Below are 24,482 nucleotides of genomic sequence, written 5' to 3'. Positions count from 1 at the left end.
AGGTTTAATCAGTGGCTTGAAATAAGCCAAAGACTTGTTGATGGTTGGGCTTCATGGACAGAATCAGCCTTGTGTATGCAACTAGGCTAAAACGTCCCCAACCAACAGCCAGTGGTATCAAAGCTGCAATTTTGCGAGGTACGGGAGCGACAAGCTGTCTCTGTGGACACTTGGTTGTTCTGTTTACGTGACTGATGCTACGTACTGTACGAGCTGGTGACAGGTTCTCAATAGGTGTGGAACAGTTGGGAGCCCCTGAGTTAGGCTCTGGCAGGCTTTGTCGGCACGCCACGCGGGGCCACAGGAAGATGGGCTATCTTTGGAAGCCAGTATCGAGGGTGACCGTGTAGCTGGCAAAATGAAGGGTAAGTTGTGAGACGAGGATGGGAGGCTAGGGGGGAGGAGAAGAAGAAGGAAATAATCACTGAAACTTAGATAATAATTTTATTTATAGTCTGCTGTGCACACATGGCTGTTGATGATGAGGCTACCAGTGGCATAAATAAACTCAAGCAAAAGATGTAAGCGAGTGGATATATGTAAAGGCTTCTTTGGGCAGTGCCACGAATTTGGACATCAACCAAGAGAATTATTTATGTCCTTTGCAATTTCAATGAAGAGCACAAAGGAGATAATTAGACCAGGATGCTTCGCATTGCTCTTTCCATCTTGCACACATTCATGCCCACCAAATGTGAAATGTTCGCCTTTTCCCCTCCAACGTGATGGTTGTTGAACTTATTTTTAGTGTCATTTGATAAGCCTCCCTGCTCGCAGAGAGACATCCCACTGACCCAGCCACTGGTCATTGTCTATACCAGTTCCCATCAAAGCGGGCGCGCTTTGTCAGGTTTCGACTCGAATATCCATTTTGCATCTGAAGTACAGTATCGAAAGTGACTGGATCATTTGAGCCTTTTTCTTCAGCTGCTCCCTCCTTCCTCCCCCACAGTGTTTCCGCTCACGCTAACATAATTTGGCATCGTCGACGTGACACGACACTGGTTTTTCTAAAAAATTATAATACATACATTGTCAATGTTTTGTGATGGCCGACGCTCCTGTAAATTTAATTTCTAAATTGATGGAAGGAGGTCTTTTTCCACTGCTGAATCTTAACCAATGCTCGGTGCCCCCTCGAAAACCGAGTAATGCACATACAGTAATAGGTCATTCAATGTCAAAAGGCATAAAAAAGATGAGCAAAATCTTCACAGGCTGCTGCTTGCTGTTGCCTTTAATTATATTAATTAAACTTTGAAATTCTCATGCAAAGAGAGTTGCTGGCTTGTGACGCTGAAGAGCCCTTGGAGATTTGGGGGGGAAAAAAAACCCTGAGATACCAGCTTAGTGGCTACTGCTTTTTTTAATCTAAAAAAAAAAAAAAATACATAAGCCTACGACTGCTAGGTATGTTTATAGATGATGATGTTTTATGCGCTACTGAACTCTGAATGCAGGAAAGGGGAAAAAACCACCAGCCACAGTGTCAAGGTCTTGAAGCATCAGTCCCTCAAACTCTGCTCAAGATCTCTAGTTACAGGCTGTCTTCCCGTGGAATAACGCTCTATTAATTTTCTTCCCGTCCCGGGTGCATAATGAAAGAAAGGTGTCTTCAAAAACTAAAGGGCAAAGTCTTGCTTTGCTACCAGTACCTTGAGGCATCCTGTCTACATTTTGTCATGCGTGTGCACTTTTCAGTGTTAGAATGACAAGATTTCCAGTCAGAAGGTTCCCGTAAGGCACGATGCGATGGGAGACTCGCAAGGGTTTTGTGATCTGACATCGCTGTAAGGCACTCAACTCTTGCGCTTGCTTAGCCTGGTGGGAATTTTTATCCTCCGCCTTTGGCTAGTAGTCCCTGTTTAAATAACACGTGCCATCTCTGCATCTGAGAAACTTTGCATCTCCGCTAAGAGCACATTATGTCCTGAGAATTTGTAGTCCTTAAAAAAACATAAAATAATAAAAATAGAAAAATGTTATCATCTTTGGTGTCTGTATTCTCCCTTTTGTGTTCTATAAAAGCACAGGCATGCAAGTCAATGCTTCTCCTCTTGTCACTGTTGCAAATCTCACAGAGTATCAACACACTGGGGTGAAACGCAGGAGCTTGGTACAGCAATGCTGGCTCCTGGGAGCGGAGAATGCAGAAACCTTCTGAGCTCGAGCTTGAAGGTGATCCAAGAAATGCGAGGAAGTGCTTGGTTCTCTCTGCTTGGTTGAAAAGTGGCAATGTGGCTGTCTTTCCTCCTGGTATCCTCTTCTCCTTCTCTACTGAGATTGAACTCGGGTGAAGTTGATACATCGGCCCTGAGGGGGGGAAGAAAGAGAAGCTCTTATTGGTGGAGTAATACATGCAACCAAGACTTTCAAATGCTGAATATTAGATGCTAGAAGGCAGCTGTAATTTAAATTCAGATGTTTGTGAAAATAACATACCCATGAAAAACCTTTTAAGAATTAATGGAAATTACCCAGAGTGAGGCACTACATTTGACTTACAAATTTATGTTAGGAAAGCAGTGATGACACAGAAGACACATTTTGAACACTCAGGTCTTTTGTGAGGATAATTTACAAATTCTTGGTAACTGTAGGGAGCAAACTCAAACCTACCTAAACATGGTAAAGGAAGATCAGAGTGAAGACAGATACTTCCCACAGATCTCCCGCAAGCCAAATCCTCACACAGTGCAGCGCAGATAAATGTGACTGTTAGTTAGCAGAGCTGCTGATGATTAGAAACTGTATTTTATCAGCAATAACCCAAGCTCTGCATCTATAAACTCTGTTCTTATGTGCTTTAAAATTACTGTGCACCAAAAGGAAAAGCAGTTTCTCTTGGTGTCATACTTAAGTAAATACCATTTTCCCATAAATGGGCCCAGGTTAATCTTGACAGCTTTTGGTGTGGCTGAACAAAACAAATCCACTAGCAAAAATGATGACCCCTTTTTATTAATTTAGGATAAGCACTAAAAATTGATGGTGGCTTCTCAGAGCTTATTTAAATGCCCAAACTCCAAATTGAGCATCAGATCTTGAAGCAGGGTGTACTCTCAACAGAGCAGCTCCTCTCTTTAAACAGCTCTTCTGGGCACAGCAGCGATACCTTTCCTTTCTGTGATGGAAAAAGCCAGCTTACACTGTGCCTTTGTTCAGGACTTCTCCACTCAGAGAAAGTAATTCCCCGACGTATGATATGGAAGTACTGAGTATGAAAATGCCTGTGGTACAATTGGAATGCCAGCTGGTATTACATGTTTTGGCGTGAGGTTCTTCATTAATTACAAAGTCTCCGTTTGAGCGGGCCCTGTAACACAAAACCCCGCCCCAGATGGCCCGCAAGGAGCCTGTAAGGTGCCTCCCTCAGCCAGGGACCGCATCTGGGTCTGCAGTAGTCTGGTCTCAGCAGCCATCTCCAGGCAGTGGTGGGGGGGTGGTCTTCAAAGGTACATAGGGGTGCAGGTTTCACGAGAGTTGCGTAAAAAGTCTCCTCAAAAGGAAAAAAGATGAGCATGTTTTCTTTTCTCTGTCCCCTTCAATTCCTACTTGAGGACTTTGAAATTGCTGTGTCTATGAAGCAGTTTGTAGGAGAACTGTAAAAGATGATGCCAAGTTAACTGCACTAGTTTTGGAACAGGCAGCTGTGCTTACGCTTTGAATCCTGATTTCTTTTTAAAGATGCATGGTTGGGGGAAAATTACTGTTTTCTTCTTAAACCTAGGAGATTATGGAATTATCAGATGAAATTAGGACTGAATTTCATATTTCTTTTGTTTATTTATTTTGATCTAAATGTTTTACCGGTTAGCAGGGAGGGTGATTGCACACAGTGTTATTTTGGCATTACTCAAGCAAGTCTCAGCTGGCACCTGCCCCTGACTAGCATGAAAGGGGTGGCTTTCTGATCAAGGGATTTTTTTCCTAATGCTCTTATAATTATTCTACTTCTGTCAACTATATAATAAAACTGGTGAATAGGTGGGTACAGTAATCATAGTAACTTCTAGCTGCTACCATCTGTATTATAAATGCAGAAAAGATGCAGAATGCTCAACTGGGAGTGCAAAGAGATTCCTTTAAGGGCAAAGTATAATAGGCCTGGACATCATTATGCACCCTTCCTTTTGCTTGTTTTGTTCGTTGTTGTGTTGGGTTTTTTTTTTTTTTTAATTAAGCATATCAAAAAGAATTCTGTGGTGGAAGCAAAGTATTTCTGGAGCATAAAATCTAGAAATGTCGTGCAACTCAAGCACTTCTGACGACAGAGCTAATGTTAAATAAACACTGACAGCAAGGATGTTTACATCCAAGTTAATGCCACAATGGAAAAACAAGACTCTGCAAAACATTAGCAGAAAAGAGGTAATGCAGGAATTGCAGTAGTTCCTAGCTGATGTGATTAATATTACAATTTACCCATCAACACAGGTTTTCTGCATTTGTTTGTAGCCTTCTCTCCATTCTTTAAAGATAGTTACCAGTGCATGAATTTGTATAAATTTTGGGCAAGTGATTTGACTATTATTAATTTTTGTGTTTGCATTCAGTTTGCATTTAGAAGGTGATTTAGTGGCTCAACACTTTACCTGAGTTCTGAAATAATCACTGGAATCAAAAATAAGTTCTTCGAGGTCTGACTGCATGAAGGCAGTAAGTGCAGTGCGTTAAGAGGGGCTCAGTGTGTTTTTAGCTCAAGAATGGCATTACTGAACTATATAACAAATGTCATTAAAGGGGCAAACTAGACCCTTAGTTCTAAGGAAGATGGTGTTCTTTGGCCCTAGGAAGGGTTTCCAGTTGAAGAGCCGTGTACAGAAAATTAGGAAGAACTTCCACCTTGAAATTTTGTTACCAAAGACAGCATGGGTTTCCACCTCTGCCTTTGCTGGGATCCCACCAGGTAGCACAAATGTAACTGTCACGACAAATCCACTGTGAGCTGCCCCAGTCGTGAGGGCTGAACTGCTCTGCAGTTAAAGCTGCTCCCTCTGCTCCGTCCTGGCCACTCAGGGGCAAGGCAGGGACGTGGCAGCTCTGTAGCACTGGGCCCTGCTCTGCTGGCCAGGTGCCTTCTTCTAAGTGCCCTGCAATTTTGGAGTGTCCACTGTCTTCTAAAGGCTGACCATGAGTGGTAGATGATTTTTGAACAATATAAGGGGGGAACTGAGGAGGAAAGGGAACATAAACCTATTCCAAAATAAATCTGGAAATTGTAAAGCCTTAAAATAAAGTTTAGAAATGATATCTGAGGAGTCACAAGACATAGCTTTCACTAGAATTAAGAAAAAGACATTCTGTTTGGTTCCAAACATACCTTCTTTGTAGAAGCTCCTGTGATACTAATTTTTTTCCTTTCTACCTGAGGTAGAGTCACTTCCACTCTGAACCTACCCATAGTTTAGTGAGTATAATTGATATATGATCAGATAGTGCTGTAATTTCTGCGAATTTCTGTACTGGCAACTTTGACTACTTTTTCCTATTTAAGAAAACTGGAGGATAAGAGATTTCAAATGAAAACAAAGCTTTCCATATAAGAAGCCATTTTTTATGTACAATGTGATGCTCACAGGACAGAGCTGAAATCAGGATGTTGGAAAATACGTTGGAAGTGCTAATTAATGAGAAGGTCAGGAACACGGTAGTGTCATTAACAGAACAGCAAATACTGCACGCCGGCATAGTAAGGAACAGCTTTTATATTTAGGTAATGGGATGTGACAAGGTGCCTGGTTTCACGATACCTACACATGAAATGCATTGAGCAGTAGCTTTCAAGGCAACATAAAGGGCTTTGAGCTCCCACCATGCTTACAATTTAAGTCTAACTTGCACATTTGCCATATATATCTTTCATACTACTATTTCTTAGCAAAAATACATACATGTATATCAGTGAGCCTCTCTCTTGGTCTGCTTGCCACAGTTTTTTTCATGTACACAACTCTCTCCCCTAAATGCTGGCTTAGAGGGGTCTTCCTTCCAGGACAAGTGGTTCCAGACATAGCAGGGACAGAGGAGAGCCTTAAATGAGCAATTACCATTATGGTTCCCCACTCATCTCCCATGGTCTCTGCTCCCAACCTCCTTACTCGAGGACTCGTAGGGGAGTAAGAAGAAAAAGAAGGAACTGTTTGGTCAGCCAAACACCTGATCATGTAACCCATCCAACAGGCAGACAAAAAGCACCGAAGAAATACCAGCTGTCAAAACACTGTCAATATCTGACAATAATAGATAATAACAAATGCACTGTACATAGTTTAAGTGAGATTTTAAACCATTCACATTGTAGATGGACAAACTGAAGTAGGCAGAAGATGAAAGACTAATTTTCAGTTATTAAGGATTTATCACTCCAGATCAAACCAATATGAACTGTAGGTTTTTATCAACTAGAAAACCAGGTTGTATGTGATATAACCAATATCACTGTCTTCGTGCAAGTTGGTTTTGAGAAAAAGATGCGTATTTGTGTAAGTTGTTCCTCCAAATTAATTCAAAACTTCCTATGTAGTGATATCTATTTCATTATTTCATAGATCATAGTGATATCTATTTCATTATTAGAACAAGCTTTTAGAAACAGAGTATTAAATTTTTCTTCAGATTGATCTGAACTTTACGAAAAGGACTATGTACTTAGATAGAAACACTATTTACCAAACACTGGACTCATCAGCCTGTTTTTGGTCTTCACCATTAAAACAGGCTTGTTCTATGTAACTAATTACATTGGTGAATTACCATCCTAGCAGCACTGCCATGATACACTAGTTTGGTGAGTTAATGTTACGCTCCTGTCCCCATATGCAATTAAACCATCAATACAACCAATTTGAAATCAGATTTATCATGCCTTGTAAATCACTGGATCATAAACCTTAACAATACCAACATGTAGTCAGTATAAAATTGAACTAAATTAGTGGTTTAGGACTAGAGTAATTAAAAAATTAGTTATGCAAGCATTCTGTGATCTTCATGTGGAATATGGGAGTTGTCTCCATGCACTAGATTCAATAGAAAAAAACCCCACTCTTAACTCTCAACAATGCACCACAGGTACTGCAGGAGAAGAATATGGCAGGTATTTAACAAAAAAAAAAAAAAAAAGAGGAAAGAGATCGATGGCAAGGGTTTTTACCTAAGAAATATTTTTATATTAGATCAAAAGCCCTTTCTTAAATTGTTGAATGTCTTACTGAATTTAAGCTACAGGACAACCAAGATAAAGTTCTTGCAGGGCACAAAATCTTAAGGGAAGTGGATGCTCCCACTGAACTGCAGATTAGAGCCTCACATGGCAATGCACCCCCCCCCGCCCCCACCGAAAAAAGGCACCAAGAAGTGCCTGCAGAAACAACCTTGTTTCCTCCTCCAGTGTGACCTCCTGGAGCCTGTACAGCTCTGCTGGAACAGTGCACCGGGCGTGTGGAGGAGGATACCTTTTGGACTGCGCTCTGATAGAAGCCTGGAACTCAGCTGTTGATGTTGGCTGTTGGTGTGAAAAGCACTTTATTTGTATGTGTGCATGTGTGAGCAAACGTGCGCCGCCTTCCTGCAATCTGTAATGTAGATCTGTAATGTAATACTGGGCTCTTTGGTGGGGGAAACTACACAGGCTCCTCTAGAGCCAAGCCTGCTTCCTGCACAGCCAGAGCTGGCCTTCCCTGTTCAAAGTGTTGTACAAATATTCACCATGTAGCTCCTGTGTGATCTAGAGAGTAAATGAGGTGTTTTTTTCAAACTGAACTATAGACTTTCTGCTCTTTCAGTTACAAGCTGCAAACATGTACTGTCATAAAACTTTATGTCCTGGTCACCCATTTAAAACTGTCTATTGAGATGGGTTTTTTCCCCTCCCCTCAAGTACCACAGTTAGAGGACACACTCCTCAGCAAAAAGTTTCAAAATGTGCAGGGGTGAGAACGAGAGGCAGCACTGTGCTGGAGATGACTAATAAATTTTGCTAGATCTTTCCAAACAGAAATAAATGAAAGACAACAAAGGTCTAATAGTAGATTTAAAATGAGTAGCAAGATAACTGGCCATCACAGAAGTGGTGTGTATTGTGTTTGTTGAGATGAATGCACAAGTCCCTTACTGAGGTTGCAGGCTGGGAAAGCTCCTCCCCCTCCCTTTCCCCCACACCACGGTATTAGGTGGCACGGCACTGCAGGGTGGGCACGGGCTGGGTGGGAGCTGGGTGCTAGTTCCATAGCTGCCTGCTTGGCTGGGGAGAGTTTTATTGCCTTGCAACGTGTCAGAGTGTAACTTTTTCTGTTATTAAGTACCATCTGGAGTGCCTAGAGCTTTCTGAGAAGCATCTTTTTTAGTATATGACATATATGCACAGGAGAGACAAATACACAGATACGGATATATGGGCTCTGTACTTGGTATCTCAGATGTGGACTGGGTTGCCAAAACAGTGACAGCAGTCCTCACAGTACTACCTCTGAAGCTGAAATTTGGCAGTAGAAATGTTCCTCTTTCTTTTCCTGCATATAGACTTTTTGTACTCACATGTCAAATACTATACTAATCAATACCTTCTGAACCTAAGGGCCTTGCTGCATGGAAAGGACTTTTCCAAAATGAGTATTTAATCATGGGTTGGATAACAAATGCTTTAAGTTTTCTGGTTTGCTCTCCTTTATTGTGTCGTGTAATCACCTAAAAGGATGCAATTAAAGGAAGTCAGGTTCACTATATAAAACCGTGAACCCAGCATCAACTTCTGGATGCCATCACAAGGGTCCTGGTGAGATGTGATCTCCTTTGAGGCTGTGAATCCTTCATCACAGCCTTCCTCCAAATGCTACTGAGCTGACAGGCTCAGGCTACCTATGAACTGTAACCAGTATGACATGGAAAGTTTGAAGGGACAGAATATCCTCAACTTGGAACAGGACTTCAAATCATTCACTTGGCATTTAAGTAGCTGGCTGCTGCTGGGTAGTCACTGGTCTCATGAGGTAGCTTTTAACATACTGCCTTCACCCCACTGCCTCTGGCTACTGTTTCCTTTGGTATGTTTGGCCTCTTTTGTAGTATTCTTCAGTAATTCAGAAAGGGCAGGTGAAACAGCCTGTGAAATCAAGGAGGGCGGAGATGTCATGGGACAGTATCCAGCCACTCAGCCTATGATGCACTGTCTGTTCTCAAGTTCTTTGTCACTCAACCATACCTTGTCCCTTGCATGTGATTTTTGTTTCTTTAACATGCTGACTAATTGTATATGTAGGAAAAGGTTCCCTGTACACTGCTGAATTGTTCAGCATCCAACTTAGGACTGATAAGAACAACTGCATTTTTCCAGAGGAGCACTTACAGCTCTGTTTTGTCCAGAACAGTTGTGTTACTCCCCATAATATACAATGTCATAAAAGATTGGCTCATTTTGGCCTTGGAGGATCTGGAACCTCCACTGTCTGTCGCTGACATACCAACAGAAGCTGAGAATCTACCCCCCGCTGCGGTGTCCCCATAAAGAGAACGTACCCTTTTGGGATTTGTCATTTATATGGCACGCGTGAGCTCTCTGCCCTCCAGCCCAGTTGATCAGTGCCCACATAACCGTGAGGAAGGTGAGGACTTTAGAATAATGTCACTCCTGAGACATGTATTTAGCGATGTCATTCATGTTGGCCCTGTCTTCACAGCATTATCAGAGCATCTTTCACCTCTGTGATCGGTGCATCCCTCTTAGCCCAGCTTTGTCACTCCCCAAGGAGCTGTATTCTCACGACAGCTTTCCACAACAGTCTGCCGAGACTGCTGGTGCAGTTTGAATCAGCAGATGAGAATCTGGTTTACCTGATTCTATTTCTTCTTACACTCATTTTCCCTGTGGCCCAGCCTGCAGTTTGCCTCTCTATAAGGAATCACAGTTAAGACTATAGGGTTCTTCCCTGTAGCGCTTTCAGTAAAGGACAGGACTGTGTAAACCTTTTCTTCTTTGCTAATGCAAAGGAACAGGCAATTTCCTGCTTTCCAAACCTCTTTAGAATCATTATCTCCCCGTACAGAGCTTACTGGGGATAAGGACTCCTACAAATGCTCCTGACCTGCACACTCATCTGCAGTTGTAACAATAAAAGGACCTTTTAAATAAAATGGTCAGCGATTCATGCTGAGATGCCAGCACTGGCAGCACCTTCCTCAAAGTCCTGTAAGAGCTGAACAGCAGTGGGTGTTTCCTTACTGAAAAATCCCACCACTTCCCTCAGCAGAGCCTCATACAAGAGTGCAACAGGACAGCAGCTTGCACCCACAGGCCTATGTCGGGCTCAGGAGCCAAACCCTGCTGTCTTACAGCCTTTGGAAAGGGCCATCGGTGATCTTCCCTCACTGTAGCTGGCAAAAGCAACATTAACTAGAGCTAGTGTCACCTTGCCCCCATCTCCTGGGCATTAAAATTCTACTGGCATTAACACCCGTGTGCTTCTTTACTAGCTCCCCCGCTTGGGATGTACTTCACTGCTATAACCGTTATAATATTACACTTGCCTCATAAATATCCGTTGACAAGCTGGAGCATATAACTGAAGTTAAGTTTAAATATTTTTTTAAAGATAGCTGATTTATATGTTTACTTTGGAGAGGGGTTGCTAACCCACCCATGTCCTCTGCAGCTCTAAGCAGCATTCAGAGATTTAAACTGGCATCTCTCTCACACTTGCTCTTTGTCCCTGACAATCAGGTAATCCCTTGTCTCAGAGACCCGAGAAGCTCAGAACATTACAGGAATTTGGAACTGGCTTTACACTTGTGCTAACAGAAACCTGCGTGCTCCGTTGCCAAGCTCTTAGCATTCAAACCTCATCTCTGCAGATGTGCGTTGTTACCAGCATGTTTATTTTATATAAAGCAAAACCATTTTAAGTTTCCTGTCCTTGTATATGTCACACTATTGCCCACAGAAGACCATGCACAACAGGTTTCAGTGGCTGCGTGCTCACCAACTGCCATCCTAACACAGTGCCATTAGGCAGCCACACAAGTTGCGAGTGAAGAAGCACCTGGGAAAAGATGACTTGCAGTGCTATACACTGCTGGAAGTATCATTTTTCACAGAATAAACCAGCAATGAATCTCTTTAGAGGAACAATCCTGAACTGGCGTTGTTGCTCCAGAACCCATCACTACTGATGCAGACATCAGGATCATTTCCTCCAATGATCAGGATCATTTCCTCCAAAGGAGGCTTTTTCCCCCAAATTATGTAAATTGATGGCTGAAACATCACTGACAGAGATGAGGTAAGCTCTGAACCCTAAGAACAACACTGGATGGGCTCAAAACCCTCCTAAAGTAACAACAACATAATAAAAAGAAACAAATTACAGATGAATGGTGCTATATATTTTTACCCAAGAAGGATTTTTTTTTCACTCTAGCAATTTTTGCCAGTAATTTAAGTGGAAAGGCATATAACTTGTTTATTATCCTCATATTTATGCAATATAGCCTCTTTAGCATGTGCGCATAAACCTCATGATCTTTCCAGACAATCTAGTGGTCCTGTAGGTCAACCTTCACAAGTCACATAATCTGAATTTCAAGAACAGTAGTTTCACAATGAAAACTGGCATCATCTACCTCAAAAAGGCTGCTTTGAGGAGAATGTGCCAGCACAATTACAGGTACCTCAGTAGCTGAGTCTGACTTCACAGCCACTTTCATCCCTTGGTCCCGCTTTAGTTGTAGGCAAGTAAAGTGAACGTGGCGTAAAGTGCAGAAAAGGAGGACAGAACTAATTTCTTTTAAAAGATAGTTCCTGTCTTTCTGCACCAAATAAATACTGTATTTTAGAGTATAGGCCAACAAAACAAAACTGCCAGTAATAGAGTCAAAACAGGTATTTTAAAGATGCTGTCTAAATAGATAAAATGTGTAATGGATGGCCAAGAGTCTGTGGCTGCTGTGTCAGACAAGTATTTCTTCCAGGAAAATATTCAGCTCAGTTGTAGCTACCTGCCTCAAACTTTTACCTTAATGTAAATATTATGCAGTAAGTATTATTTTGTGAAGAGAAACCATGTGGGTATCTTAAACCCATTTATGTGTTATATCCGACATAGCCCTGATTCATCAGTTCACTACTGTTGAACAAAGTTGCTAAATTCTGGCTTGTTGTTTTTTCAAGTGCCTGTGATTTAGGTGTGCATTTTGGTAAATCTTGTGTTGAAATGGTTTGCTAAATGTTTGGAGCAAACATTCACTGATGCAGAGCAAGCGTGCATGTATAAAATGCTGCTGTTGTCATCTGGCAGGGATTGGTATCCACTTCGTACAGACTTTGCTTAGATGTAAATGAAAATACTTGGTACACTGCAGTGAGGAGTTGAGGGGTATTATCTGTAGTATTTTTAGTACACTGGCGGCTTTGAGAAAATGCTATTAAGAACAGCTTTTCACCCTACTAATAACGCTTATTTTGTAACTGGACATATGGACATTTCGGCACAGTTGCTACAGCGAACAAAATCTTCAAGTACATGTTTACCAGTGGTGTAACCTTGTGAAACCCAGGACTGAAGGGATTTTGTAGCTCAATATGCTATGTGGCACTGAAAGCAGTACTTCTGCCAAGACTCCCGGTACTTGAGAGCACAGATGTGGGGGGCTAGACTTTCAACACTGTTTTCCCACCTTTGAAATTCCAAGTAACTTCTGAAGAGTAATTTGAAAAGCTCTATCCACACCGAACTCCTGCTAATGCAGTCAAACACAAGCGCATGGGCACCGTACAGCTCCTCGCCTGCATGTGCGCAGACCTGCGGTCTGTGGGGCTGCTCAGAAATGGAGGGAGCGCAAGAGCTACAGTTATTCTTATCATCTGTACTCCCCTTGTGTCTCAGTGCCACTCAGTCTGTCATTTATATACCAGGGAGGCAGCTCTTGCCCTGACTGTTTTTCAGAGAAGGGCAAGAGGGTGAGAGGATTGCAGAGGTATGCAGGCAGCCATGGAAGGGAAAGGAAACAAGTGCTCAACAAGCGTGAGCATTTGCTGTCCTGCCTAGACAGGTTTTGGTAATGAAGAAGGGAGGGATTTATCTTCCCTTGCCAAGTTTTCTGTGACTGCTTTATTCAGCAGTTCTCCAAATAAACTACTGCCTTGAAAAAGAGTGGTTTTGACAAGCTGCCTCTCCTGTGAGTTGGCCTTCCAGGTCTGGGAGAAGAGAGCGCGACGAGCTGCTGAGCCAGTTGTGTGGGCCTTAGGGGAGAATAAAACTGTATGCATTTGTAGCATCTGCTTCAAAAGGAGGTTGTGGCAAATATTTTATTCAGCAGAGCTGGAGGTCTCCTGTCTCTAGAGGGCAGGAGTTTGTTGTTTTCCTCATACAAGGCAAGCATTGCTTATGCAAGAGGAAAGGATGTGGAAATGGCCTGGAGAGTCCCTGTTTTTCTACCACAGATTCTTTGGAGCGAGGGCCCCAGCGCGCTCTCCATCTGACCCCTTGGCAGTAAGCCTCCCTCACTTGCAGCGCTTCTGCCTCTGTGAAAATACACCATGGCCTGGCAAGGTTTGACCCTTCTTTCCTGAAGGACACATTCTTGTTTTCCCATTGCAAACGCCTGCCAATGGAGGGCTCTTCTCCTTCAGATCTAATTATGCCTTGGAAGGCAGATCAAACTTGTTCTCAGTGCCAGAGGGAAAGTGATCTCTGCGCTGGCGGCCATCCCAGCACACACCTAACCCAGAGCTGACACTCGCTCACGTGGATGCGATAAGCAGGACGTTTCTTCTCCCGTCATTCCCAGAGTGATACGCTGAGCTGTCACTGGGAGAGCTCCCCCTCCTCGAGTGAGAAACCAGAGGGGTGGGTTTTTAACACTCATTTCCAGGTGAAGCTTTGAGAGCTCTTCCTTAATTTCCACAGTACATATGCATCACTGCGGCAGGGTGGGGGTGCTGAAGAACAGGAGAGATGTTTTCTATGAGAAGTGTCTTGGCTCTTTGAACTCTTCTAAAACTTTCTGGGAAGAATCCTTGTCGGGAGTAAGTATTACTGGGGATCCCATTTATGTTATGGGAGGACTTCAGCCAAACTGACAGCAGGCCTGATCTTTAGTGCCAAATGGTTTCCTCATGTTAGCATCCTAAATGACTCCTCGAGTCCTCTACATCTTTTTTAGGAAGAAAAGAAAGAGAATACACTACTAGATGCATCACATTTCAAGCCTTGCAAAATCAGAAGCAGAGCCCAATTTTAAGCCCGCTACAACCAACAAAACCTGGCACTTTGGGGTGTTTTTCATCTAAAAAGGCAAAGGGTATCAGAAATTTACAGTTCCTAGAGATGGCATCTCTAAAGCAGAAGTCAAACATCTCCATTATTCTTCCTTCCTCCCCTCTGTGCAACTACTCAGAGTAAGAATAATGCTATTTATCTTTCTCTGAAATCAGAGGTAACAACAGATAAACCATAACTGTCAGAAGAACCTTTCTCTTCAAACTCCTTTTCTCCTCCATCATGATCTCAACTCAGGAAATTCCCCCTCAAGCCTCTCCTAAAATCTCCTTCCTTTAGGAATACTTCCCAGCCTCCTTTTGCCAATCAGCTTCTCCAACCCAGGCTTTTCTGAAGAGATGTTGTCATCTTCAAATGGCTCATGCTCTACAGCTGTAAAGTCCCTAAGTCATCCAGAGGTCATGTTCTCAGCTTGTAACACAGCAAGAATATGGCATTCATACCCCAGCCTAAAGCCTGGTCCATTTGATTTTACACTATCTTGGCTGTCATATGATAATCACTTGTAAAAAGAGAAGTCACCCCAATTATATAGCATTTAGAATGCGATGTAAATTATTTTAAAATAATTATCACGCAATTATTATGAGGAAAAAATTCCACTTAAGAAATTCTGTGGGAAAACGTGACTCTCTTTGAAGATGTAGATAGTGTTTAAGTGGATTTTTTTAGGAGAAAAATTAGAACAGCCCCAGCATGGCAGGAGGGTGCAGTTCTACCACAGCTCTGACCGCTGCTTGGAGAGGGCTCTGGAGATGGCAAGACAGAGCCACAGCAGGAACCTCGCTCTGCCACGCGAATGCCTGCACACACTGCATGCAGCAGCCCTCTAGATGCCACTGTGATGCAGCTGTCACTGCACCAGCCAAAGCCTTTCCAGCAGTATCTGATAGCTGGATCCTTCACAGCGGTAATGAATTCAGCATTAATGACACTGACCACTGGGCCCAGTAAAGAATGTGGATACCAAGCTGTTTCCCCACCCTTCAGCCCATCTCGGCTTTCCCGGTACAATGAGTACACGTCAACGAGTCAACTCTCCTTCCTACAGACAAAACCCTGCAGCACATCATTAGGCTTTTGTTTTAATTCAAATGGATTAGTAATCATAAACTTCACAGATATTTGGACATCCCTTTCGTCCCCCCACAAAAAAAACCTTCTCTGTTCATAGCAGTGTTAGAAGTGGCAGCTTTTTCCTCTACCTTGGACCATGGCCTAAATCCTTCCTGAAAGCCAAACCCTCACGTGACACCCTAATTAAAATGACCGCGGAATATATTTTCTCCTGTGGCCTGCTCCACATCTGATTTAGACCTTCTGGATTATGAGAGAAGAGAATCCATGAAGCTGTCTGATTTATGTTCATACACATCTCTGTCAGTCTGCCTTCCTCTCAGCTTGCAAAGATGTCTATTAATTGTATGTCAGGCATATTTCAAATGGTGCTAATTTATTGCTATTGTTGCTAGCATTAGCACTGGTCGAAGCCCTAGCCATTGACCCACAATTCACTGTACTCGGAGAACACAGAAGAAGGGATTGCTGCAACTGGTCCGTTAGAATAACAAGTGCTGATTTCTGATGCTAATAAATGGGGACAAAGATGAAATGCCAGTAGCCATTTCCGTATCTGTCTAGCATTTGAATTAGAAGTTGGTGCCTCTGTCCAGGAACACAAACTGTTGTGAGGGCTGCGTGTCTGGCCCCCTTGCATACAAAATTAAAGTTTAAACTCTCATTTGGGCTTTATAGACCACAGAAGAGACATGTCAACATGCTTCTTTCCCACAGAGACATGCTGCTAGGAGTCGCAGTGCTCTGGTGAACTGTAGCTACTCGTAGCAGGCACAGATCAGAGCAGACTTCGAGTAACATAGCTCTCGTGTGATGGAAGATGAGGATCCATCAGTAGCCAGCAGAGGAAGAGAGGAGTGTAAGATTCTTCTTGGACAAGTTACTCCAGCAAGCAAGGCAGGTTGGGCAGCACATGCAGCAGGTTTCTGCAGTAATTCTTTGCCAAGAGGTCTGTAATTTAGGAAGATTTTTGTCCTGCATTATCTTGACAGCTAGCAGTACTCTCCTTATTTCCTACTAGCAAGGCATTTGCTAACAATTCACTTGGATGTACTTGTGTCACAGTTACCAGCTTCTGTTAATTTTTAGGCACTACTTCTGATCTCATGTCTTGCTGAAAATCAGGAATAGTTCCTTTAAAGTCAGCAGTGTAAAGCTCATGGAAATAAGATCAGAAGCTGGTCCTCAGATTGTATTATGACAGTGTGGTGTCTATCACGGGCTCCCTTTCAGGACTACCAAGCAGTTGGCCCGTCACAAGTGGTGCTGGCAGCCTCTAGGATGTGTGCACTGCAAAGACTGCTCAAGTCCTGCAGCAGTTGCACTCTTTTCCTTCCTTGTGGACTGGAGTATGTGGGCTGAAGTCTGTATTCTCTGAAATAATTTTTCCTCATTGGAAACCACTACTACAGATGTGCTTAGTGGAGATGCTAATATTCTCTAGAAGCTAGGAGAGGTGTCCCGTGGGGACACAGTCAAACTGCATTTATTCTCTTCCCTGCACGTTTTTTCTAAGTGTACATTACCAGCTACTACTGGGAAAAGGATTTGGTATGGGTCTTTTTATGCTCTGAATCCTGAGGAAGGATAGGGTGTTTATGGTCTACAGAGCTACCCACATGGGATTTGCTTCTGTTGCTGCCCAGACACTCTTTAGATCTTATAAACACCTCTGCACTGCCCACCTTTCCTCTCAGAAGCTCTCCCAAGAAACATGGGGGAAAGGGTACTCAGTGCTGGATTTTGTTCAGTTTTTCAGTTTCCACCTTTCCCTTTCTCCCTTCTTTTACTTTGATCAGTGTAATTTGTATAATGAGTTTGGGGTTTGATGAGGCTTTATTATTACACATGCCCAGAGATCTTGGTATTAAGTGCATTTTATAAATTAATAAATAAATATGCTCATTTGTTGTAGAATTTCTATTGTTGATTTGGGAACAGTAAGCTCTTGCAAATCTCAGCTTTCACCTTGCCAATCACTGTATTCCTGTAAGTGCACTGCAGTTACTTGGAACCTTTTCTGGGTTGGTGTTGGCATCCTTTTGCTAGATTACATTTATGCATTAGTACCATCTGTGCCTGCTGTACCTTCTGTGAGTTAGCCCTGGCCAAATGACTGGCATTTATCTGGAAGTGCAGTAAAAAAAAAAAAAAAAAGAAAGAAAGAAAGAAAAAGAAAGGGGGGGAAGGAGGAAGAGAGTAAGGATGGTACCTAGAGCTTTGTGCTTGCTGCTGGATCTAATGGGTCTCAGGGAGGAAGACACGCTAGTGAGCACAAACACCTGCAGTGATGTCCCTCGTTTCAACTGCTGATGAAATCTGCCATGTCCTTTCTGAGTCTTTCTCTCTAAATAAGAGCTGCTTCATCCTGTCACGGTATTCAAATAAATTCTCCCTCTCCTTGTGTTCTAAAGGAAAGACAAACTGGCAAGACTTAAGAGAAGTAACTACTGCAGTCTGAGGGACAGTTTTGGATTGGTGATGGTCTTTTTCCATGGCATCTTTGTTTTAGTTTGATCAGAGGGAGTTTGGACCGAGTGATGCCTTTAATCTGTCACCTAATATTGAAAGTTATTTCGATATTGATTCTATAAGGGAATGCAGATGTCACCATGCTGGGTTTATCATTTTGTTTTCTATTCAGAGTCATCTGCTGGTCAAAAAAACTTAGATGTGAAATAGCTTCTTATGGATTCTTTCCTATAAATAAAGGGAGAGGTGAGCATTTTCTTCCGTTACTGGTTTTTAAATGTCTGTCGTCTTGTTTGTCATAATAAACAAAAAGTGATCCCTGTTGAAAGTCAGAGAGTACTGGTAAACAGCAGCCTAATAGCCTTCTTTGAGGATTCCTGAGAAATCAAAGCTTTTTTCAGAGGCTGCAGCTTTACTACTACCTATCTTATGCCAGCAAGCAATACGCCACTGCCGTGCTTTCATAGTCAGTCAAAGACCAGAGCCAGTCTCCCCCTCCCACCTCATCCTGCCTTGACTTCCTTCTCCCCACTGCCTGCCTAGGCTGAGGTAGCTTCAAGAGAAGGGCCTCTGAACTGTACATCTCTGTGTATCTGTGAGACTAGGAAAGTTTTAATGCTAACACAGGGAAGGGATTTCTGGCAAAGCCAATGAAAGCATCATGGTCCAGGTCTGTCTGCGCCTGCCTCTGGACACAGACCAACAGGCAGCATGAAGAGCACCCTCCCAATTATTTAGAGTCTCTTCTTCCCCAGTGCAGCTACATCTGCATCATGTGGTAAATTGCTCCTAGCTCTGCAGCTCCCTCGTCCACATGAATAGAGCCTGGTCATTTAAGAGATTGTGAACTAAAAGCAAAGATTTCCTCATTCTACTATATTTGTGGTTTAAGACCAGTTTCATTGAACTCAAGAAAAGAACTTTTGTTCATACTCTTAGTTAACAGCAGTTCGGATCAATTTGTCCTAAATAGGTAGGTACAGAATACGAAGAGCAGATATAAATACAAATGAAAGAGTTCTTAAACTGAACATAACTGTCTGCTAAGAATTTAAAAGAGAATTATCTGGCTTAAAAATTACTTTAATTAATCAGTGCAATGTCAGTCTGTCAAGAAGAATAACATTCCTTACCCAGCCTAACCTACATTAGAGAAAGAGCACACAAGCTTCTGGCAGAAGGGCTAAGAAGCCACCTCTGAGCTGAACACAGTTCCTACTGAGGCTGATGAATCAAACGTTCTACTCCAAAGAAGGATTCATCTTTGTGTTTGTCTGGACAGTGCCAAAACTGATGGAACTCTCTCCTACTTGTAATGTGAGCATTCCCTGAAATTAGGATGACCTTACAGTAGACCCTCTCAGCACGAACAGATGTTGGAGTATCGACAGTTTTACTTGCGCACTGTTTGATGCACAGTCCATTCAGAGTGTATTTTTACTGAGATCTGATATTGCAGAGTAGAGCTTGTGATTTATATGTATACAGCATGTCTCCTTCAGGGACTTAGGTCCAATGCCAGTCCTTGCTGCTTAGCTGTTTCGCATTCATGGGGCAGGTGTCCTAGTGTGGGAATACAAGTTGCATCTTTTCACCAAAGATGCTCTTTGGTAAAGGCAGTTTATAGCTAAACTAATGGCATAATCGTAATTTGTATGGACTGCCTTTTGCTGTGGTATTTCTGTAGCACGAAGCACAAGGACTCTTGGTCTGCAAAAACAGGCTCTTGCCAGCAGCTCCACCAAGACAGGATCAACCTTCAGCAGCACTGGTGGCAGGTTCTGTAGGCAGTGGTACAGGAGGGAGGCACGTGGCTGGGCTCAGGCCTCTCGCCCACCCTGTGGGGCACTGGCCCCTGCCCACCTAGGCCAGCCTCAAACACGAGACGAAGGTCCACTCTGTGCTCGTGGAGCCCTTCCCTGGAGGGCATAGCGTGGGGAGCACAGCCCACTGATAACAGAGGAGTTATAAAAGCAACAGCGGCTGCTCTTGGTCTGTTGCATAAAGGTCAGTTTTTCAGACATGCTCTTACAGACATACTGAACTGATCTGTTCCTCAAAAATACTTGTTGGCATTCTCTTCTGTATGCTTTGTGCTGCCTTGAACACTCTTACTTCAGATTTACACCAGGAAATATGAGAAGAACTAGAGCTCATTTTATAAATATTTACATATAATAAATACCTTTTTTTGGTTTTGTTCTAAATGACCACTTTCACACTGCGGAATCTTTTCTACTAAGAATATGATATCTGGAATTCAAGATTTGCTTTTTCTTTCTTTCCATATGTTCTGTGTTAAACATATGCTATACTTTATATTTAAAAACTAGCAGCAGACTGGAAAAAATAGCCCACACCACAAAAATATGTTTGCTTCATTATCAAAAGCTTCTGGGGTTTTTGTTGTTTTTTTTTAACACATGAAGGGGGGGAAACACCCTTGAGGACAATTTCAGAATGTGAAACTAACTTTTAAGAGATGTGGAGAGAGTGAACATCTGGTTCTTCATTTGCAGCATATATAAGGCTCGTCAGAGCTTAGAGTTATACATTGCCATGTAGAGGTGGTGATTGAGTTGTCAGCTTTGTAATTAAGGAAGGAAGCCCCTCCACTTAATTTAGCAATTGGCCTTTGACTATTTGGATAATACTTAAACTGGCCTCTACTGAAAAACCACACTGATCCAAAGGAAAAATGACCAGCATCTGATACCTGTGTGGGTTCCTACCTTCTGACTAAAAAGACTTTCTCTCTTACTTCCCTGTCTGGAATTACACAGGGTTTTCCTGCTGATCTTATGCATATAGAAGTACCTATGGCTTACCTAGTACAGGCAGTGAGCAAAATGCATCACAGAACTGGGCATAGCTGAATGCCAGGTCTGTGTGCAGCATAGCCAGATCACAGTGACAGCAAGATGGGTGATCCATCTTGCAGTACTGAAATGTCAAGCAATGTGCTACCAATTGTTTTATATAAGCTCAGCCTGTGGTTTTGGGTTGGGTGCAGGACAGGGGACAATAACTACTTAATCACGAGCCAGATCAGCATCTGTATCCAGCCATGCCTGTATTCTGAGCCAGCCACCTCTGTCCCCGTGGCTGTGCAGCTTCACTGGTCTGGGAGGAGAAGAAGGGTTACCCAGGGGCCGGCTCCTGCTGGCATGGGGGCAGTGGCGCTCTGGGGGATTTATAGAGCAGGGGTAGAGCTGGGAAGCTTCTCATCAGAACAACCATTGAGCCACTGACTACAGTGCACCGTGAAGAATTGCATTGCCAAATCCTCTCCCTTCCACAAACAAGCTCTGCATCTTTGAGCTTTGCAGAGTTCCTCCGCAGCACATGAAGGGTGAGCTCTGCCAGACGCTCGCAAACGTGTTCAGCGTGTGCAGGTGGAGGTGTGCTGCAAGCCCTGTGCTGCTGCAGGCCCCTGCGCTGCTGCAGCTGTGACAGGTCTCAAGGTAGTTCTCTACTCTGAGCTCACTCCTTTCTCCCCGCATTAAGAGACACTTAGAAATGTCAACAATAGAAGAAGAAAAAAGTTTTAAGGGATTTTGAAAGAAATTATAATCATCCTCATAGTCTATTTCAAGATTGCTGCCTACGATATTACATTTTTTTAATGGGTAAAAAGAAAATTAACAATCACCACAAAAAGATCCTTGTTTAAAACTAGGGAAATGGTACAGTATGTTTAAATCGAGCTAAGATTTAAAAAGCCTGTGATAAATCTAATTGGTGAATTTAGGAAAGGAAATGGGGTTTGTCATTTGTTATATAAAAATAAAGTTATGTGGTTGTTGCTATGGTGACACCTTGTTTATTATACAGCAGAGTAAACTGTGAAAATTTGCTGCCTGCGAGCACTTCAAAGTACGTGCTTTTTTCCCCCCATTGTTTTAGGTCTTTTTCATGAATGTTTAATTTGCTGTTTGGAAGGGGAGGAGGAAATGCCCAGTCATCCTCTAGCTAGGTATGAATATTTTAAACTTTATGAAATCACTGGTAATTTAGAACTTGTCTCTGAAATTACCTGGTAAATGACCACAGCAACATTTAGAAGTAAAAAGCAATGAGGTGTGCACAATTACCTTCTAAAGCTGGAGACACACACATACTTAAGCATGAATTTAATTATAATACGGGTAGATTGGTGCCTTTTTTAAATCGTATCATTGATGAGGATGACAGCTATTTCTAGTTGAAACCATAATAAAAGCCTACACTGTTAAATTACAAACTTACAAATAAAAATTTTCTTGCAAAATAAAATAATAGGTTTAATTATTGCAATTAGTTGCATATTTCAAAATATATTTTCAAACAAGTGTAGTTAAATTACTAAAGATAGCTTTGTGAACCATCTTAAAATGGCTTACATGTATTTAGCTGCAGTTAGTAAAGGGCTAATTTAAACTAGATGATTTTTAAAATTTTAAAATGACCCAGGCATGTTGATAAGGGATCTTGTACCAGTTGTAATAGAATTTAATCAAGACAGTCTATCACTTCCATATGTAAGGCCTTACTGAAATAAATAGCCCTATCAAGCCCACTTTGCTTGTCTAAAAATCTTTGCTTCTAATTATACCATGGCAAACCATCCGAGGTTTCAGTTTGTGAATTACATGTAGCATACAAGTACAAAAAATTTAAGATCTGCTATTGTCACTTAAGGCCAGATTAAGAAAACACACTGTTAGCATTATTCCTTACTGGATGAGAACTATACCTCTTGGTCTACAGCTGAATACTAGTATATAATCTTACTTGCTGTAAGAGACAAATTAACAGCCTAGATTTTTGCTCCTGTAATCTTTAAAGCTGTAAACTCTGAGAACGGTATGAACAAAGTACTTCAGCTAAACTGAATAGAAGCTGCCATCTATGAGGTGGGTTTTTTCCTTGACTGATCCTGTTAAAATCAACAGGGCTACATTAAGACACTATTAACATAGGAAGGTGTATAAAATATTGTCAGTGTCATAGAACACTTCATTAAAACATGTGAAACGTAAAGATACAGGAAAATTTTGTTAGGAAATACATCCATAAAATCTATCCAAACAATCAAAAAAAAATACCCACCAAAAAAACCAAACCAAAAACTGACATGAGAAGTTGGGATGTGGTCAATCTCTGTATTGAATCAAATCTGATTTCAAAGTGAAGTCTTTTTAAAATTAACAGTCTTCCTGCAGTGCTTGCAACCCAACTATCACAGCCATTATAAATTAATGCTAAAGATGCCAAAAGGCCCCTTAAGTAGGAAATGTCAACATGCAAATGTTAAGCAAGAGATTTACAGAACTTAGTCCCTCTGAAATGCTTCACATCCCGTAAACCCCATTGAAAATCTCAGTCCTATTGCGCTGAAATAGCCAGATTCGCTAGTGGAAGTACATTCTCCTTCAGACTAGACTGAATTTATAGGGACAGCCGCTTCTCTTCCACATGTGCCTGTGGGACAGAGTGTGTCCATGGAGCTTGGCGCACACACTCCGATATAAAACCAGGTTGGAGCTGGACTGGAATCACTCTCACCCCTCTCACCTCCCTTTCCCTTCATGTGAAGGTACAGCAGAGGTCTCAGATCAGCACGCGGTGGTACATACCATATGTGCTGCAATACCTATGCACAAGAGGATGAGTTAAGGACAGAGTGTCAGCCTTAATTGGAGTAAGCTGTCAGACCAGAGATGGGCTCACATGTTTGAAAGTCTGCCACTTGGACATTAACACAGCCACATGCCAGAGCTCCTTCTCTCCCGAAGGATAGCACAGATTAAACTCAAATGATGAGGTTAATGTGGAAAGAAGTGGTTTTAGTTATGACTACAAGAGACAGGCTTTTTTAAAAAAAGCTGCTCAGTAAACAGCTGATTCAAGCAAAAGGAGTGCCTCATGTTTCCATAGGGCAAGGCATGCAACATGTATTTACAAGGTTTGAGAGTTTCTTCCTAAGATTCATTAATAAAGGCTTCATTAATAACGTACTTTATAAACACTAAGGAAACTGTAGAAGTGGGCTTTTGTAACAAATAGGAATTATGAAGCTGCATTACAGAGGAAACATCGGAATTTAATTTGGATTGAAATCCTACCCCCACACGACACAGACCAGATGAAGAACTTTGGCTGAATCCAGACCTTCAAAGGCTGAAAGCTAGGAAAATTCCACCCTGCAGATGAGTACATTAACTCAGCTATAGTCTCCCCGAAAAGAGCCATCTTACACTTTTTCCACAGATTTGTAGCCTTTGAAGTGGCTGGCTGAGGCAAGAGTAAAATGAATGGGTAACATTGAAAGAAGACCAAAAAAAAAATCCCTTCACTGCTAAAAGTTACAGATTTATGCTTCACTGATGGCAGCATTTGATATTTTAGGAGAGCTTAGTAGAAACTTCTAATTTGCTTGGGGAAAACCCTGTAATCTGTTTAACGTTTGCTGTGGGTGAAACATGAGCAGGAAGAAGCAATGCATTCGGGGGAAGCACAGGGAGGTGCAGCTGAGCTCACCCTTTCCACCCAGCCAGCTAAAGACTGTAGTTGCATCTGTAAAGCCAAGACAGACATCTGTAATGTACCACAGGCCAAATCTGCCACTAATTCTCCATTTTACTATGATCTGTTGTTTTAGATAAAAGCAGTGTTTAT

At 42.2% G+C, this 24,482-nt stretch overlaps 1 protein-coding gene across 1 annotated transcript in view; it reads right to left on the bottom strand.

The window, feature by feature from the left end:
• Window positions 1-425: 425 nt before the first annotated feature.
• ANTXR2 (ANTXR cell adhesion molecule 2) overlaps window positions 426-24,482 on the bottom strand; it is a 121,508-nt gene continuing 97,451 nt past the window's right edge. The window contains exon 17 of the mRNA XM_074823338.1: window positions 426-2,313. Within this exon, the coding sequence (XP_074679439.1) occupies window positions 2,275-2,313 (39 nt within the window). The 3' untranslated portion in view covers window positions 426-2,274. The remainder of the gene's footprint in view (window positions 2,314-24,482) is intronic.

Source organism: Strix aluco, chromosome 4 (assembly GCF_031877795.1).
Source record: "Strix aluco isolate bStrAlu1 chromosome 4, bStrAlu1.hap1, whole genome shotgun sequence".
In the NCBI taxonomy this organism is placed as follows: Eukaryota; Metazoa; Chordata; class Aves; order Strigiformes; family Strigidae; genus Strix; species Strix aluco.
The sequence above is the reverse complement of the archived record's forward strand: the minus strand, read 5'-3'. Positions and strand labels throughout refer to the sequence as shown.